Source organism: Triticum aestivum, chromosome 3D (genome assembly GCF_018294505.1).
Source record: "Triticum aestivum cultivar Chinese Spring chromosome 3D, IWGSC CS RefSeq v2.1, whole genome shotgun sequence".
NCBI lineage: Eukaryota > Viridiplantae > Streptophyta > Magnoliopsida > Poales > Poaceae > Triticum > Triticum aestivum.
Window position 1 is genome coordinate 378,074,636 of NC_057802.1, and position 17,439 is coordinate 378,092,074.

General features: G+C 45.8%; 2 protein-coding genes across 2 annotated transcripts; one reads left to right on the plus strand and one right to left on the minus strand.

Annotated features, from left to right (window-relative positions):
• The first annotated feature begins 482 nt into the window (after positions 1 to 482).
• LOC123079010 (mediator of RNA polymerase II transcription subunit 15) lies at positions 483 to 3,036 on the plus strand. Its single transcript, XM_044501678.1, has 3 exons — positions 483 to 797; positions 932 to 1,210; positions 1,500 to 3,036. Exons 1-3 carry the CDS (start codon positions 693 to 695, stop codon positions 2,724 to 2,726), a joined length of 1,611 nt encoding a protein of 536 aa, XP_044357613.1. The 5' UTR covers positions 483 to 692; the 3' UTR covers positions 2,727 to 3,036.
• Positions 3,037 to 6,089: 3,053 nt separating this feature from the next.
• LOC123079011 (terminal nucleotidyltransferase 4B) lies at positions 6,090 to 12,859 on the minus strand. Its single transcript, XM_044501679.1, has 13 exons — positions 12,306 to 12,859; positions 11,750 to 11,862; positions 11,592 to 11,648; positions 10,431 to 10,523; positions 9,229 to 9,299; positions 9,089 to 9,131; positions 8,853 to 8,933; positions 8,688 to 8,747; positions 8,155 to 8,223; positions 7,777 to 7,874; positions 7,626 to 7,674; positions 7,493 to 7,537; positions 6,090 to 6,802 (listed from the first exon to the last, which is right to left on the minus strand). The coding sequence occupies exons 1-13, from the start codon at positions 12,820 to 12,822 to the stop codon at positions 6,260 to 6,262; spliced, it is 1,839 nt and encodes a 612-aa protein (XP_044357614.1). The 5' UTR covers positions 12,823 to 12,859; the 3' UTR covers positions 6,090 to 6,259.
• Positions 12,860 to 17,439: the final 4,580 nt, after the last annotated feature.

Here is a 17,439-nt window from a genome sequence, read left to right on the forward strand (position 1 = left end):
AAGGGAAAAGAGGCCCCTGAACTCACCAGGGAGAAGGTAGATCGTCGCCTTCGCCCTAGCTGCTAGGGTTTCCCGGGAGAGAGGAAGGAGGTACGAACTTTACATGTGTTTTTCATAGACATAGACGCCTCTCGAATAAACCTATTAATTCCCCAGCAATCAGAGGATCACCGTGATACCGACGGCTCTAATATGCTACTGATCACGCACATTTCTTTTTAATCACGCACATGACTCACGAGGCGGAGACCTGAGCGTGACACTGCACCCAACCCAACCAGACCGTCTCCCGTCTGATCTGAAAACGATCGTCCAGCAAGGCAAGCAAGGTATCCCAACGGCGATCTCCCTGCTGCTGGGCGTCAGTAAACAAACAAGCACGGCCACATCCAAGTCGAACCAGATCTCACTCGCCCCGAAGTCCACCCACGCCCCCTCTTTCCCCACTTGTCCCCGTCGTCCCGTCGCCCTCCCCCATTTTTATTGCTCCCCACGCCTCGATCTCGCCTCGCCTCCGCTCCTCTGATTGGCCTCCCCTCTGTTTCACTCTGCTTTTCCCTTTGCCCGCTTTGCTTCTACTCCGCCCGCCCGCCTCTCTTTCCTCGCCCCTTCCTTCGCTTCGGATTCCCTCCCATCCCCCCCGGCTCTCCCACCCGCGCACCAACCCAAAACCCTAGCCAGCCCGCGCGCCCATGGCGTCGTCCCCCGCGCGCCCCGCCGCCGCGTCCGTCTCCGGCGCCTTCGGCCTCCCGCCCGACGCCCGCTGCTCCTTCGACCAGACGCGCCGCCGCGCCGAGGTACGTCCTGCCTGACTATCTCTCTGTCTGTCTGTCGGCCTCCATCTCCCTACTACTACCACCACCACGCGAGGTCCCTCGATCTCGGGCGTTTCTGAGGCGGGGGTTGATGCGTGTGTGAGCGGGGAAAGCAGGATTCGCAGGACAAGAGGCAGCTGGTGCGGACGTTCGTCAACGTGTACGGCCAGGAGGGCTACCCCAAGGAGGCCGTCATGGCGGCCGTCGAGGAGTGCATGAGGAAGCAGGCCGAGGGCCTGCTGCATTCGCTCGAGGGCATCGGCGGGAGGCTCTCGCAGCTCGAGCTCTACTGCTACAAGCTCGAGCGCTCCATCGGGGAGCTGCGCAGCGACGTCATGGACTACCACAGCGAGGGCACCGTCAACTTCCGCTGCCTCGACAAAAATCTCAGACAGGTACCTGCCCCGCCTTCAGATCGACGCACGCCCACCCAATTACTGCCAAATGTCTTGCTCTCGAGTACCCAATTAGTTGAGGCAGATTTCACCATTGAGCATTTGCGTTTCACGTTTGTCTTGTGTGATGCTTAAGGAGTCACAGCGGAACAATTTCACAGGCTGCTATTCTTAAACTACGTACGGTGGAGTCAGACACTCAGACTTACTGTTCTCGTGAGATTTGGATCATTTTTGTCACATTAAGAATATGTCTCTGAGCTGAACAATCGTTTCTTCTGTTGACCAGGTTCAGAAAGCTGTGCAGATGCTTCAGGATAAGCATGAGCCGGCCGACACGGCGCAGCAACTGGCCAAACTTCAAATAGCGCATGAATTCCCTGCTCGAACAAATGAAGCCACTGCCTTGTCGATGCTCACTGCAAGGGAAAATGTCAATGATCATAGCACACAATTCACCAACCCTGAGGTTTCTTTTGTGCCAATTCACCAAGTTAATACCATGCAGTCTCCTGCTATGCCGAACCAAAGTAGCGGTGGTTATATTCTGCAGCAACTAGTGCCCGTCTCTTTGAGCACGCAACATGATCAGCAACATCCGAGCCAAGCTGCGGTGTACTATATGCAAAGCCAAAATCAGGTGAACTGCGCAGAGAACAAACCGTCCGAGTCTTTTGTTCAGGTTATGCAGCCGCATGTCCAGAACCCTGAAGCCAGGGTTGCAGTTGAGCTACCTCAGAAATCTAGTCAGCCAACGGAAATGTACCCTCCACTGCAGCATCATATGCTACAAATGCCTGCTCAGCATCACGAGTCACAGGCATGGCGATCACAGCCCCCTGTCGCGCAACAGCAGCACTACAGTGTTCAGCCAGTCCCACCACAGATGGTTCAACAGAAAACATCTTCTCCTCATGCTCAAAGTACTCCTCAAGTCACGCTCATGTATCCTCAATACTCTTCTCAGAAGCCTGCCAATGCTACCACTGAGCCACTTCCGAGAAGTTTGGTTGGGCAGTCTCCATACTCTTCACCCCAGCAGAAGCATCATGAAGTCATGCATTCGTTTTATGGCCAAGGCAACACAATTTTGCTTCCCACGGCAGAGCATAATATCCAGCATCAACAGCCACAGCAAATGCAAACACAGAGCCAGGCCTCATGCCCACCTCAACCAAGCAAGCCCAGCCACTGCAGTGTTGCATCATATGCTGTTCAGGGTAGTGGCCGAGCCTACACTGCCACATATAAGAATCCTGCCGAGAGCCCTGCAACTGTTGTTGCTGTTCTGCCTCAGCATTCGGCAACAGCTCCTATGGCGTTTCATCATTTGGGGCCACAAATCTTGCATAAGAATCCATATGGAAGTATGTTCGAAACGACCAGTGTAGTAGGGTATCCACATGATCAGGTTGGGAGTATGACGCTCCCAGTGGTGACTGCGGACTCCAGTGCCATGGTTGATAAGCTCAATGCTGGTAGCAATGTTACATCCCCGCGAGACTGGCCTGCATAGTGCAGAATGGGCAGTTATTGGGTACTTCATTGCTACCACAAAACTTATTTCCATGACTATAGCTGGAAGCTTGTCGGCTCACCCGGGTATTTCATCTGGCTTCCTTTTTATTAGCCAGCAGATTGGTACAGATCCTTCTACTCTCTTTTTTCTGCTGAAGGGTCAATCTGAAATAAGAATGATAGATTAGTCTAGTGATGATGCTGGCATATGTCCTCACTTTTAATGGACATATCTTGCTTGTAACCGACAGTTGGCGATGAACCTGTGCCTTTGCGATATGAATATATGACGAGTTTACATTATCTTATCAGCTGTTTAAATATCGGTTTACCACAGTTTATGTAGGCTTGTCATGCCATATTATTTATTTATTTATCTGGGTTTTTGTAGCATGTAGAGTAGTAAAGAAGAAAAGAGCTCAGATATATATGTATCTAGGCATCTAAAAATTAACTTATCAATAGCTCATAACTACTCCCTTGATCTAAAAGGTCTTGTATTAGTTTACAGAGGGAGTATATCTTTTCATAAACCATAATTGCTTTCAGATGTAGCAACTTTCATTTTTAACACCTCAGAATAAGCAGTATGTGTGCGAACACTGCCACTGGAGAAAGCAAGTGTTGCTGTGATTTTGGAAAATAACGGCCGGAAGTTCTCTCTTGGAGGAAGAACTGTAGAGTACAAATTTTTGAACAAACCACTACTTGCAAGTAACACTGTTCCAGCTACTGCTCCTTAGAGCATCTCCACTCGCGCCTCCAACAAGCCCCCCAGGGCGTGTTTTTTGGCGCCGGCGACGAAAAAAAACTCTAGTCGCGCCCCAAGAACGCCGAAATCCGCCGGCTCGGCCCATATTTTGGCCCGGCGATCCCAGGCCGAACCCTGCGCTTGGGGGCTCCGGCGAAAGAATAACCGCGCTTGGGCCACCACTGTCAGGTGAAAAAAGCATCTCGCACGTACACGACTTTCGCCGCCATACACGAACACGACTTTCGCCGCCATACACGAACACGACTTTCGCCGCGCACACATGACTTTCGCCGCCGTACCGAACCTGCCGCCACCTACCTACCCACCGCCGCTAGAAAGGCCATTCCCCCGTCGGAAAAGAGAGGGTTCACCGTGGCACCCTCCACCCCGCTCCTGGACGAGCTTCCCGGCGCTCCGGCCACGCAGGACGGGGTTACCGACGGCTGCGCGCCTACCATGCCCACCAGGTGTTCGGCGATTTGTCTGCTCGATGATGGACTCGAACGACGAGGAGGCGTTCACGGCGCTGCTGGAGGAGGAAGCCGATGCCGACGCCCAAGGCGAAGAGCATCTCATGGTCCTCACCACTCTGGCCAGCCTGTTCGCGAGCAATGCAAAGCCGCGGCGAGGTGGCTCGGCGCCGGGCCGGCTGAAGGCAAAGCAGAGGCATCGACTGGAAGGCTATTGCTTGCTCTACGCCGACTACTTCACCGACGCTCCACTGCACGGCGAGCGGCGCCGTTATCGGATGAGCCGAAAGCTCTTCCTCAGGATTGTGAATTCCATTCGTGAGTTCGACAACTACTTCAAGTGCAAGAAGGATTGCACCGGCACACTTGGATTCACCTCACTCCAGGAGTGCACGACAGCTATGAGGATGCTTGCATACGGAGCTCCCAGTGATTCACTGAAAGACTATGGACGCATGGCCGAGTCCACGACCATTGAGTGTTTGTACAAGTTCTGCAGGGCAGTGGTGGCAGTGTTTGGACCTCAATACTTGCGATCACCTAATGCTAAAGACACTGCTCGGATCCTAGCACAGAATGCAGCAAGAGGATTTCCTAGGATGCTTGGAAGCATTGACTGCATGCATTGAAAATGGAAAAACTGTCCATTTGCTTGGTAGGGGATGTACAAAGGCGCCAAAGGCGGATGCAGTGTGGTACTTGAGACAGTGGCCACACAGGACCTCTGGATTTGGCACTCCTTCTTTGGTATGCCAGGAACTCACAATGACATCAACGTACTGTAGTGCTCCCCTATCTTTGCCAAGCTTGTTGAAGGTCATGCTCCTCCGGTGAACTTCGAGGTCAATGGGCGCCACTACAGCAAGGGATACTACCTAGCAGATGGCATCTATCCGAGATGGTCCACATTTGTGAAGACTATCTCAAACCCTGTGCCAGGAGGCAAGAACTCCTACTTTGCCAAGTGTCAGGAGGCTTGTAGGAAGGATGTCGAGCGGGCATTTGGTGTGCTCCAATCTCGATTTGCTCTTGTCCGGTACCCCGCTCAGACCTGGTCAAAATATCAAATGTGGGAGGTCATGACTTGCTGTGTCATCTTGCACAACATGATCATTGAGAGTGAGCAGGAAGAGCCAGTGTTTAACACTGAACCATATTACAGGCAGGGTCCTTTTGCCCAAGTTGATCACCAGCTACCGGCAACCTGGACTGCCTTCCTCAATATGTGTCAGGAGATCCGAGACCCACAGATGCATCAACAACCGCAACACGATCTAATGGAGCGCCTATGGAGGCTCAAGGGCAACGCCTAGCTCGACGCGTGATGAAATATGAGTTTTTATTTATTGAAGTATTTGATTGTATTGATTTGTTGAACTATTTGATTTGTATTATTTTTTGTGATGAACTATGTGATAGCTTCTGTTGAATTTTGTCTCGAAGCACGCTGAAATTGGTCCAATTTGTGCTGAAAATGGGCCGACGGTGAGCCGAAATCGGAGCCTGAGAGGTGGGAAACTGACCGCCCCACGCCAATTTTTCCGCCAGTACGCCCCAGGCGGCACTATTTTAAGCCCCTGGAGTGCCGAACAAGTGGAGATGTGCAAACAGAGCAAGATTGTGTTACTTTTTATGTCCGGGAACAACAAGATTAGTCGTTCATAGCGAAGTTACGAGTTGCATATATTGCGTGTGGTTGGTAGGCAACGTGCTATTCCAAGTATGTTTTGGCCTTATTGTCTTGGAAAGAGACTCCAATATTTTAATGACACTGATCAATTCGCTATGGCAGCATAGATGCTACTCCCTTGTGACTTACACATCGTATTTAGACAAATATAAGACAAGAATTTTAAGGAGGAAGTATATAAAAGTTTGAAGCCTTTACCCCAACAACCAAATACTACTACCTGGTACAAGAATTTTGAGACGGAGGGAGTATATAGAAGTTTGAAGCCTTTACCACAACAACCAAATACTACTACCTGGTACGCTGCTCCCTCGTGACTTGATATATCCGTATTTAAACAAATCTAAGACAAGAATTTTAAAACGGTTTGAAGCCTTTTACCACAACAATCAAATAATACTACCTGGAACAACTTTGCGATCACGGTGCGGTGCTCGGTAAAACTGCTGATTCAAAAAATATAACTGAAAATTTGGTTTGATCAGCATTACAAGGACTGGATAGCAATAAACTAATAAAACAAATAGAACAACACATTTGGGCATACTACCTGGCTAGCATGCCTCCATGGTGTCACACAACGCTCTTCCCGCTGTCTATCAGTAGCAGCACACGACTTACCATCTGCTAATGTGCGTGTACTGTGGGAGCGTGTTTGTAAATCTGTCATACTCTCGCGCCCCTTTCCTTCTTCTGCTGCTTCCCCCACTGCGACGCGACTTTTCACTCTGTGCTGACCCTTTGCCCCGACCGTGCTCTCTTCCCTTTCCAGACCCCTCCTCGGTATCATCACTGCTTGATGCATCGGCCTTTGCCTTCTTTCGTGATTTCTTTTTTGACTTGGAGGACTTGCGTTTCCCCAGTGGTGACGAACTAGTGTCCTCGGATGCAGGTTGAGTGTTTCTGGGCAGTGGTTCATCGTCGTCTAATGCGTGCCAGTTATACAATGCGTCATTCTCACTGTCAAACCGTTGGGGCAATGGTTCCCAAGGTTCTGCTAACATGTCAGCTAACACACCATCAGTGTTCCAGCCTTTACGGTCGAGGAGCACCGAATCCGGTCTGACAATGGTGCCCAGAATGCTCCTGTTTGGTCCCAAGCTCGTAATCAACTTGCCATCAGTTAACACAGAATAAGCCTTCAAAAATGCTGATTTCACCTGTACCATGAATCAAGTTCCTTCGTCAGATATATGTCGTGTTGCCATGTAGATTTTTTTTATATGTCAAAGACTCAGCAAATGCACTTCAAACATCAAAGCCTAGTTACAATTGGTCCAAATCCATGGAAGTTTCACTTATTAAGTGAACAAACTGGAGCATTTGGCAAGAAAAGGGCAAAGTGCCATATACTGTTATCAAGACAGGTTTGCTGTGAATTACTTATGCATGCTGCGGTAGTTGATTAAGAACCAAACTAGAGAGACCTAGCATATTTAATCCAACATTAAAGACGCAAATACTCAAATTTAAACACATAATATTTTATGCCCAAAGATAAATTCAGACTAATGGCCCCAGGTTGCAAACAGAGATTGAATAACCATTCTGGGCCATTCATCACTGAAGAAAACGCTAGGATTCTGGTCAGCGAGTGATGATGTCAGACAGCCACTTAAGACTTAACTGGAATAACACTAAGAAGGCAAGGAAGGATCAAACCGAATCAAACCGCAAGCGGGAACCAGTAAAATAATCAGCGAATTAAAATAAGATTACTTTTATCAATTGTTAATTCGTTATCCATAAGAACTTACAGCATTATGAAATTATAAATGAGCGGCATCAAATAATTCAAGCATCATAGACAAAGAGGTGCACAAAGACAGATAGGAACTTTAGAAAGCTACCTTGAAGTAGTTGAAGGAATTCTTCCCGATATCATTATCTGGTACCTAGGCCACGAAATAATTTCAATAGGTAAACACGCTGCTCCTGAGAATTATGAAGTTCAACCAAAATGAACAAGGACAACGATCTTACCATGGGATCTTGAATGGCTATAAGATGTGGCCGGTCAAGATTCACAAAGCTTTAAAAACAGATTAGAAATAGGATCAATGAACCGCAGGACATCACAGTAGAGATAGTACTTATGTGGGAGTAATAATACAAATAAAACCAGTTGTCTTACTCTTTATCACTCTTCAAGAAAAAGGTTCTTGCAGAGTTGCAGGATATTCCAACATCCGTATAGTTCAACTTGCGTCCATAAAAGTCAAAAAACTTGATCTGACATGGAGAAAACATAAACTTGTATGAAGGGTTGCAACCATGTTTTGTATCTCCATCATTACAAAGATAATGTATCTTTCTCCATCATATCAAAGGTGATGCAAGTTTATCCAAAAGTAGCAAAAAGAAGATAAAACAGGCATTTCACATGTGTGCACTGGTATATATCCTGGTGCATATGAAGAAGCCAGTGACTATTAAGTGCAACTTTACATAAGATTAATACCAATGTTTAAAAGATCTCATTACCATGAATCATTAGGAAAGTATTGCTTACCAAAAGAATTCCCAAATTGTGTTCCTTGGATTGTCGATAGCCCATCATATCTTTCAGTCCCCAGATCAACTAGCAAAAAGGATAATCCTTTAGATGATAAATATATGTATGAAAAGAATTGCATATCCTTCATGAATATAGTACACGGAGTTTAATAACTAACATCATTTCTAAAACATTCCTTATTTTAAACACCTCTTAGCAACTTATGACCCAATTATTAAGTACAATGAAGTTTAATACGAAGGCTACTAATTTAAAGGTGATGTGGCTTAGTACCAATGCTGCATTAGGACTTTATTTAAGAATTTGTTTTAATAGAATTTATTTTAACTATTGGGTTGAAGGAAAGCATATGTCACAAGACAAATAACTAAAGCAATGCCACACTTTTTTGGCTAACAAGGCTAACTTGTGGATGATGGAGGCACAAGTGTGGCAAGTTTAGCGAAAAAATATGAGTGTGTAACACATGTGCCATGAGGCTAAGGAAGTGAGGCAAGGACATGCAGATAAAACAGAACTCAGTTCACCTGTAAATGTGTGATCAACATTGTGAGAAGAGCATATGACCCAACCCCACCAGTATAGACCTACCGACCAGAGTGAAGCAATCATTAGAAATCTCTGTCGACGCAACAATTCCAAGTAACCGGGTTTCATTATGGAGTGAAGAAATTACAATTTAAGTTGTGTACCTCATTGAGTTCTCTTTGATGAAGGAAAACCTTCAGAATCATACACAAAGGTCTTAAAGCAGGCATCTTCTTGATGGCATCCTATTGGTACGAAATGGAAAACGTAATTGTCTTCAGTATGACCGCAACATAGATGATTAGAAGTATATATTATCATATGTCTGTCAAAGATTAGCTACAAAAGAGCATGTGTGCCCTCCATAGTGTAGTGCCCAGTCCTTTATTGGAATAGATACCTTGATGAAGTCCGCTGCTTGTGGTCCACCATCAATATCAAAGCTGGGAAAGGAAAAGAAGATCATAACAGTAAGCGCTTGCACAACTTAGTAAAGAGGGAGGAGGGAGACCTATAAAACATGAGAAAACAAAATTTAACCTGATGTCAAAAGGTATTCCACTAATTCTTTCCACGAATTTCACGATTGGCACACGGGCCTTTGCTATTACCTGCCAAGAAACAAAGTTAACATCATACCAACTGACAACTGCAGAACAGAGCAGTCCTAGCTTCGAAACTCAACCAACAGCATTTGGCAACCTTCGAAGGTGGGTTATGTATCATCCCATATTGTAATTCAATTGGAGCAATTGGGCTTTTTTTCATTATCAGGAAAATAATAAACACCACATGTTTTCTTGCTTTAGAAGCTATCGTTACGAGCGTGATTCAGATACTGGCAAGTACTAAGGATCCTGGCCAACAAATAGCTTGGTAAAATCAGCCGGTTCGAGCTTGAATTTCAAACTCCAGTAGCCAAATTCCAATGGACAAGAAAATCATCAATAGTTTGGCTCGCACAAATATAGGGATAGAACAAGAGGCGTTTTGTGTTTCTCATGCGCAGTTAGTGTCCTCAGAAGGTTGTGCAAACTCTATTCACATGCACATTTTCTCAGAAGCCAAAAGGTAAGGAAATCTAGTAGGACCAAACAGTATTCTTCCGTAGCCACTTTTCTGCACGCACACATTAATTATACACCACTTCAAAATATCAAGCCCCGTTCAAAAAATAAATATTGAGTTCAATTCTCCGCAACATGTTCAAAAGCACGTTAACAACCTCCTTGTTCTCTACTGGCTGAATGACGAGTTTAGCAAATGAAGGAATTCCATATTTGCTTCCACATTACTTGAGTGTTGTCATCAACCTGATTTCCAGCAAACATCGTACCCAATCGCAATGTTCATACATTATTATTAACCAGAGAACCATTGGAATAATCTCCTATTTATCGGGTTGATGCACAATAGCTATGAATGCTGCAAATTTTGATGGAGCTATTCGAAAGCTGCATGCAATACTTCACGTACTGCATGACATATAACATCAGATCCTCCATGATAACACTTAGAATTCCATGTACATTCCCAAAAAAATAGAACTGGATCAATTTGACTTCTGAAGTTCACATTTGGGAAATCAAAATTCAAAAACTTGAAAGCTGTACGGACACTAGCAGGAAGTCTGGCAAAGAAATTTGAAACCTCCGGAGTATGGTAGTTCTTTAACATAAGAAAATGAGGCTTCCAGAGACCACATTATTGCCGCTAGATAAAGAAAGGGTGAGAATTGGAACCTGTATCTTTTTGGCAACACCTTTTTGAGATAATGCTTTCGCAAGAGCATATAGGCCTTGAGGAGTCTTAGCCCTGGTCTCGAATACTACAACCTGCAACAGAAATAACACATATGAACTTGAGAACTTCCAAGGACGAAGGGAGACACTCCTAAACGGAAGTATGTTTTCTATGTGTTTCCAGGTAAAAAAAGGAAGTGAGTGCATATCATTGTAACAAGCTGATACATCCAGGTAATTTCTTTTATCATAAAACAGCACAAGATACCATGTCTGAACTTTCAAAGACAAAGAAGATATTCTTAATACAAGTATGTTTTATGTCTGGTCACACATAATAAGGTGGTGAATGCAATCATTTGTAGCAAGCTGACGTATCACGGTAATTTATTTATTATAAAACAGAACAAGATGCCTTATCAGTTTCAGTATATGATTCCACAAGTGCAATTAGGTGAGCATTAGTCCAGAGAAACAGTGTACTGTTGTCCTAGACAAGTAGAGTTCAGAAACAGTGTAGGAACTCCACCTGTATGATATTGTGTTCTCTCCTTTCTTGTTACTTCAATTGAAAAAAAAAAATCTTAAGATTCTAACATTTTGGTTTCAGAATGCTCACCATGCTCAGATTCTACCATTTTTGTTGGAGTAAACTGCACTGATGACCAGGTATTGTGTCATAAGTTGCACTCTGGACCACGCACGCGCGGCGGGGGGTGGGGGTGGGGATGGAGGTGGAGGGGCAATAATTTTACACCTCAAACCAGGTCGTGCCGGTTTAGAGAAAAATCTAACAGTGAGGTTCTTAGAGAAATAAACCAGACTTTCCTCAAGCACGGATGCTTATTTGTACAGGGTAGACACTTAATTAGGCGCCTCTCCTGTAGAAATAGGCACTGGTGCTTCAGAAAAACCCGGTTTATTTTTCTAAGCACCTCCCTAAACACCTAGCATTGTACAAGGCCTTAGTTTGCCACACTACAGTCACACGCCACGCCACGCGGGAGGAGCACATATAGTATACTCTCAAAAAGGAAAAAACTCCGGCACCCCTCTGGTGTGGGCGAGGAGCACGAGGAGAGAAGAATGATTGATGATGGCAATATGACAGAGAAAGTTAAGTGCTGAAATTCATGAGAGTAGGATAGAAAATACTCTTACATCAATATCACTTGTTGGTAGATAGAGCCCTGTTCTGAAAGATCCAAAGACTTCCACCTGCCAAGCGGAGTCAAGAACTAACAAAATGATGTGGCTATCATCGTAAAAAATATATAAACAGGGAGAGAGAGAGAGAGAGAGAGAGAATGTTACGATGCCTTGCAATGAGGCCATATATGCTTGACAACATCAGAGACAGCTTGCACAGCAGCTGTCCGTGAAGATTGCTCTTCGGCAGAAGGTGAGATAAAATCACAGAAGTCAAGAATCTCTGCAACAGATAGGCAATACTTTATTTTTTCATCGGGCAAATGTTGCAGTAGAACCATATAAGTTTGTAAAGATGCCAAGTTTAACTTTGTAATGATTCCATGTTATAAAAACTAATTAAGCTTCCAAAGATCAAACAAAATGTGATCAGCGAGCCTTAAATCGACTACGTAATACAGTATGTCTGTTTGCCAAAATCTTCTCCTATCACTTTCTCCATCAAAAACACATGTAGACCACTATACGATTGGTTTTGACTAGCATTTGTACTTGTTTTGGATGTAGATATAAGTGCATTCGTCAAAGTGTGCAGAAAACGAGTTAGCCCATCATTGTACAAACTGCAACTGATGTCCCATGTTCTAGCTTGTCAAAACAAAAAATCACTTCTTTTTCCTCATCACACACGGCAGCAAGTTCTTAGCAGTAACCATAAGTCCAGACCTTTGTGTAGCTGCAGCATGGGGCTCCTGAACCGCCTCCCTCCTCGGAACCACGCGCGCTCCGACCCCTGCGCCGGCTGCTCCGTCGGGGCGAGGGAGCTCGAGGGCGTCGCCGCCGCGGCAGGCCGCGCCGCCACCGACGACGGGGAGGCCGGCTCGGCCCTGACGCCCCCCGAGACGTCAAGGGAGAAGAAATCGGCGGCGGGGATGTCGACAAGGGGGTCCCCGGCAGCCGTGATCTCGTTGCGGAAGACGGCATATGTCGCGGTCGCGTCCTCCTCCGCGGCGGCAGCGGCGGCAGGGTAGGAGGACGACAGGGGCTCGGGCGCGTCGAGGTCCTCCTCCGGGGAGAAGTCCAGGGTAAGACCCGGGAGGGCGTCGTAGACGCATGCCTGGGAGCTCGCTTCGGCGGCCTCCATGACGGCGGCGGCTGTGGTGGCGGCGGCCGCTTGGGTCGGATGAACTCGTTTGCCCTTGGACCGCCGGGTAGGCTCCGCGGCTTTCGCCTTGCGAGGCATTTGGTCGGAGGATTGATCGTCGGATGGGCTTTGGTTCGACTGGAGAAGCGGCCCGGAGAGATTAGTTGTTTTCATACGAGTCCGCGGATGTCGGAAATTATAGCCTTCCACGATTTCGCGGCCCGCGAAGCACCTATACAAAGCGGAACCTCAGAGCAACTTTTATGGCAACTTCAATAGCTGGGTCCGTTCCAATAAATTGCATCAGCTGGAACTGTCGAGGGCTTGAAACCCTACGACAGTTGGGGAGCTTCACAAAATTGTGAAGCAAGAAGGGCCCACCCTTCTCTTTGTTATGGAAACAAAAATTAGGGTAAACATGTGGAGAATCTGAAATCCGTTCTAGGTTTTCATTACTTTAAGTGATGGCATTGGTTCCTTATGGACAGACGAAGTACATGTTGAACTGAAAAATTACGGCCAAGCGCACATAGATGTGAGAGTCAGGAGGAGGAATAGTGACCAACCCCATGGCGTTTCACAGGTTTTTATGGAGAACCTCGGACTGAGAACATATATCAAAGTTGGGACTTTTTGCATACCCTATATGGCATCTCACATGAAGGATGGATTTGTGTAGGTGATTTTAATGAAACAATGTATGCCAAAGAACACTTCAGCATACACACTAGACCGTACGACAGATGCATGCCTTCTGTGAAGTCATTGACTTTTGCTCTTTCCTAGATTTAGGGTGGAGAAGTGTTCCCTTTACATGGGACAATAAACAACAAGGTGACTCAAATGTAAAAGCTCGGCTAGACCGAGCGTTAGCCAATAATGAATTTATGCAATATTTGAGTACACAACTGTCAAACACATTAGTTTCATTGCTTCAGACCATTGCTACGTGCTAGTAGAATTGAGAAGTGATCAACCGAACAGGTGGCCTGCTACGCAGCGCCCCTTACGTTATGAAATGTTTGGCAAACTCACACGGATTATGACAAAGTGGTTCAGAATCTTTGGCAATCCGGGGCTGGCCAAGGAGGACTCGAGGGAGTGGTGCAAGCACTAAACTCGGTCCAGTCCCATCTTGGCTCCTGGGGTGAGCGCGAGTTCGGAAACATGGTGAAGAAAGTACGTAAGTTGCAGAAATCACTGGAGCGACTGAGTTCCGCCTCCATTGGCAGAGGAACGACACAAGAAGAACTCTTTGTGGCTGCCCAACTCCAAGAAGCAGTACGACAAGAAGAAGAAGCGATCCAGAGTCCAAACAATTCAAGCCGGCGACAGGAACACCAAGTTCTTCCATGCCTGGGGGTCGCAGGAGGAGAATAAACAGGATCACTACCTTACAAAGAGATGATGGCCATGTATGTTCAGATCACGATGAAGTGAAGGAAGAGATCCAAGGTTTTTACAAGGATCTGTACTCTTCTCAAGGGTACAGAGATATGTCAGAGTTACTGCAGTTTGTCACACCACAAGTCACAGTAGTGATGAATGAAAGCCTAGAGAGAGATTACACTGCCGAAGAGGTGAGGACAACCCTATTCCAGATGGCTCCGTCCAAGGCGCCGGGTATTGATGGCTTCACTGCCGGATTTTTCCAAAGGCACTGAACATCATCGGTGATGATATAACAATGGCCAATCTGGATTTCCTGAATGGCGGCGAACTACCCGCGAGACTTAATGATACTGCCATAACCCTCATTCCCAAGGTGCGCAACCCCCAAAAAATTACTCAATACCGCCCTATAGCTCTCTGTCCAGTCCTTTACGAAATCGCTGATAAAGCTAACACCAACCGGATGAGAAGCATGATGGACGAGGTTATAGGTGCCCAGCAAAGTGCCTTTGTCCCAGGCCGTTTGATTACTGACAACGTCCTGGTGGCATATGGGAGTATTCATGCAATGAAGAACAAGAGAAAAGGGGAAAATTCTTCATGTGCGGTGAAGTTAGATATGCTTAAAGCATTTGACAGGGTGGAGTGGCACTACCTGGAAGCGATGATGACCAAGTTGGGCTTCTGCGACAAGTTTTTCAAGCTTGTTATGAAATGTGTCTCATTGGTTCATTTCTTTGTGAAGGTAAACGGTGCACTCCTACCCTACTTCCAGCCAACAGAAGGATTGCGGCAAGGGTACCCCATGTCCCCCTTCCTATTCCTAATATGTGCAGAAGGTTTTACTACGCTGATGAACAACTTTGGTGGCCCTCACATAGATCGTGGAATATGTGTGAGTGTACGCTCACCATGGGTTAACCATCTACTATTCGTTGACGACAGCCTCATTTTCCTCGACGCTCAGCTGCAGAGTGCACGAAGATTAAATGAAATCTTACAAATATATGTTGAGTGCTCTGAACAAGCAGTGAACAAGGACAAGAGCTCCGTTTACTTCAGTCCAAATGCACTACCACCAGTTCGTGAAGGAATGAAGCAAGAACTTGGAATCACATCTGAAGCTTTCACGGAACGTTATTTGGGCCAACCTACAGAAGTAGGGTGCATCACCGGCGGCTCCTTTGATCATATTGGCGAGAGGAGCCGTGCTAATATGCAAGGCTGGGTGGAACGCTATCTAGCTTGTGCAGGGAGGGAAGTTTTGCTCAAATCGGTAATTCAGGCCATCCCTACATACAACATGTCTTGTTTTCAACTGACTAATTTTTTTTGTAAACAACTCACATCCTCTATGGCAAAAGATTGGTGGAGCAGTTCTGTCGATTAGCGATCTCTGCATTGGCTATCTAGGGAGAAATTGTCGGCACCAAAAGTTCAAGGAGGCATGGGTTTTAGGGAGTTTGAAAAGTTTAATATGGCGCTTCTTGGGAAGCATGGTTGGCGACTCCTAACTCACCCAGACTCCCAATGTTCTCGAGTTCTCAAAGGGAAATATTTCCCAGATTGTGAGTTTATGCAGTCCCACACTCCATCCTCGGCATCGGCAACATGGAAATCAATCATTGCGGGGAGATCGGCATTTGCAAATGGGACTAATTAAACGAGTGGGTAACAGTGAATCAATTTCTATTTGGCATGATACCTGGATCCCTAACACTCCTACTCTCGAGCCTATGGGGCGGCTGATGGAAATATGCCCTAGAGGCAATAATAAAGTTGTTATTATTATATTTCCTTATTCATGATAAAGGTTTTGAAAGTGCAACTAATCCCTGGGTGATTTTGGTAATTCATAACAGCATATAGCTCATTGAACTAATATCCTTTCAAGATGATTATTTCAGAAAGTTCAATGATTGGCATGGCATGGACTAGAGATGTGGACCCCTCAAAATACTAAGGGCAAATATTGGCAAAATCTCAAGACTCTTCATTTCTATTTTAGTGATCCAAGATCACATTGAGTCCATAGGAAAGCCAATACTATTAAAAGGGGATGAGGTGTTGCTTAATGGTCTACTTGCTCAAAATGCTTAGTGATATGCTCCAAATCCCTCAACCACTTTCTCATTGTAGGAGATATGCCCTAGAGGCAATAATAAATGATATTATTTATCTCCGAGTTCATATTATGTTTATGTTCCATGCTATAACTGTTGTGGTTCCCGAGCCCGTATATCCATAAAGGCTCTGGGGAGAACCCATATGCACGTGTGGAATAATAAACGATAAATTGTGTTCCTAGTCATGCCTCTAAGACTAGCTCAAGTGTTGCATGATGATTATGTTTTCCCAATCATGGGCATGTCTATGCCAAGCAACTTTGAGGGCACAATGTCAGGAAGGACATTTGTGTTGAATCGACCCGAATTGATGTTATGCTATGAGATACATTCGTCACAAGTTAATGGTTTATAACACAGAGATAGTTAATGTTTGCATAATTCCTTAGACCATGAGAGTATCGAGTTTCTTCATGCTTGCTTCATGAACTTTGGGGTTTGTTAAACGTCATCCGTAACTGGATGGCTATTACGGCGGCTTACGGGTTCATGGGAAAGTGTTAAGTAACTTGATAGCTCGAGATTGGGATTTGCTCCTCCGACGATGGAGAGATATACTCGGGCCCTCTCGGTGTTACGGTATCCATCATCGTCTGGCCAGACACTTTGTGATTTGATCACGGGGATGCCGGAACACGATAACGAGAAAAGAGAACAATACCGGTAACGAGGTAACTAGCATAGTGGACAAGTTGTTGATCCACGGGAATGCCAACATGTCTCACCTCGGGTATTTGTAACATATCGCGAAGCAACAGGAATAGCTCACTGCAACTGGAGGTTCACTCGAATATTCATTCGTGTGGGTATAGGGGTCAATATGGGTGTCCACGGCTCCGATGTTGATCATTGATCGGAAGGGGTTCCGGGTCATGTCTATACTTCACCGAACCTATAGGGTCACACGCTTAAGGGTCATCTATCTGCTGAATACTAGACAAGGAGTCTGAGAGAAAATCACCGAAAAAGTTTCGGACACCGAAAAGTTTCGGACAGCGGAAAAGTTCCGCAGAGAGAGGTCACCGGATGAGTTTCGGTGAAACCGAAAAAGTTGTTTCGGGGTATGCCATTAAGTCAAAATGGTTTCGGCACATGCCTGATAATTCTTGGAGGGTGCCAGAATCATTCTGGAAACTTTTTGGAATTTTCAGAAATAAAAACCGAAAATGTTTCGGAGCTGCCGGTACCGCTTTGGCTG

Coding starts and splice junctions, on each gene's coding strand:
- LOC123079011 (XM_044501679.1), bottom strand. CDS start 12,822: ATGCCTCGCAAGGCGAAAGCCGCGGAGCCTACCCGGCGGTCCAAGGGC. Junction 11,863..12,305: donor CATGCTGCAGCTACACAAAG/GTCTGGACTTAT, acceptor TATCTGTTGCAG/AGATTCTTGACTTCTGTGAT. Junction 9,132..9,228: donor GGAATACCTTTTGACATCAG/GTTAAATTTTGT, acceptor TTCCTTTCCCAG/CTTTGATATTGATGGTGGAC.
- LOC123079010 (XM_044501678.1), top strand. CDS start 693: ATGGCGTCGTCCCCCGCGCGCCCCGCCGCCGCGTCCGTCTCCGGCGCC. Junction 798..931: donor AGACGCGCCGCCGCGCCGAG/GTACGTCCTGCC, acceptor CGGGGAAAGCAG/GATTCGCAGGACAAGAGGCA. Junction 1,211..1,499: donor TCGACAAAAATCTCAGACAG/GTACCTGCCCCG, acceptor TCTGTTGACCAG/GTTCAGAAAGCTGTGCAGAT.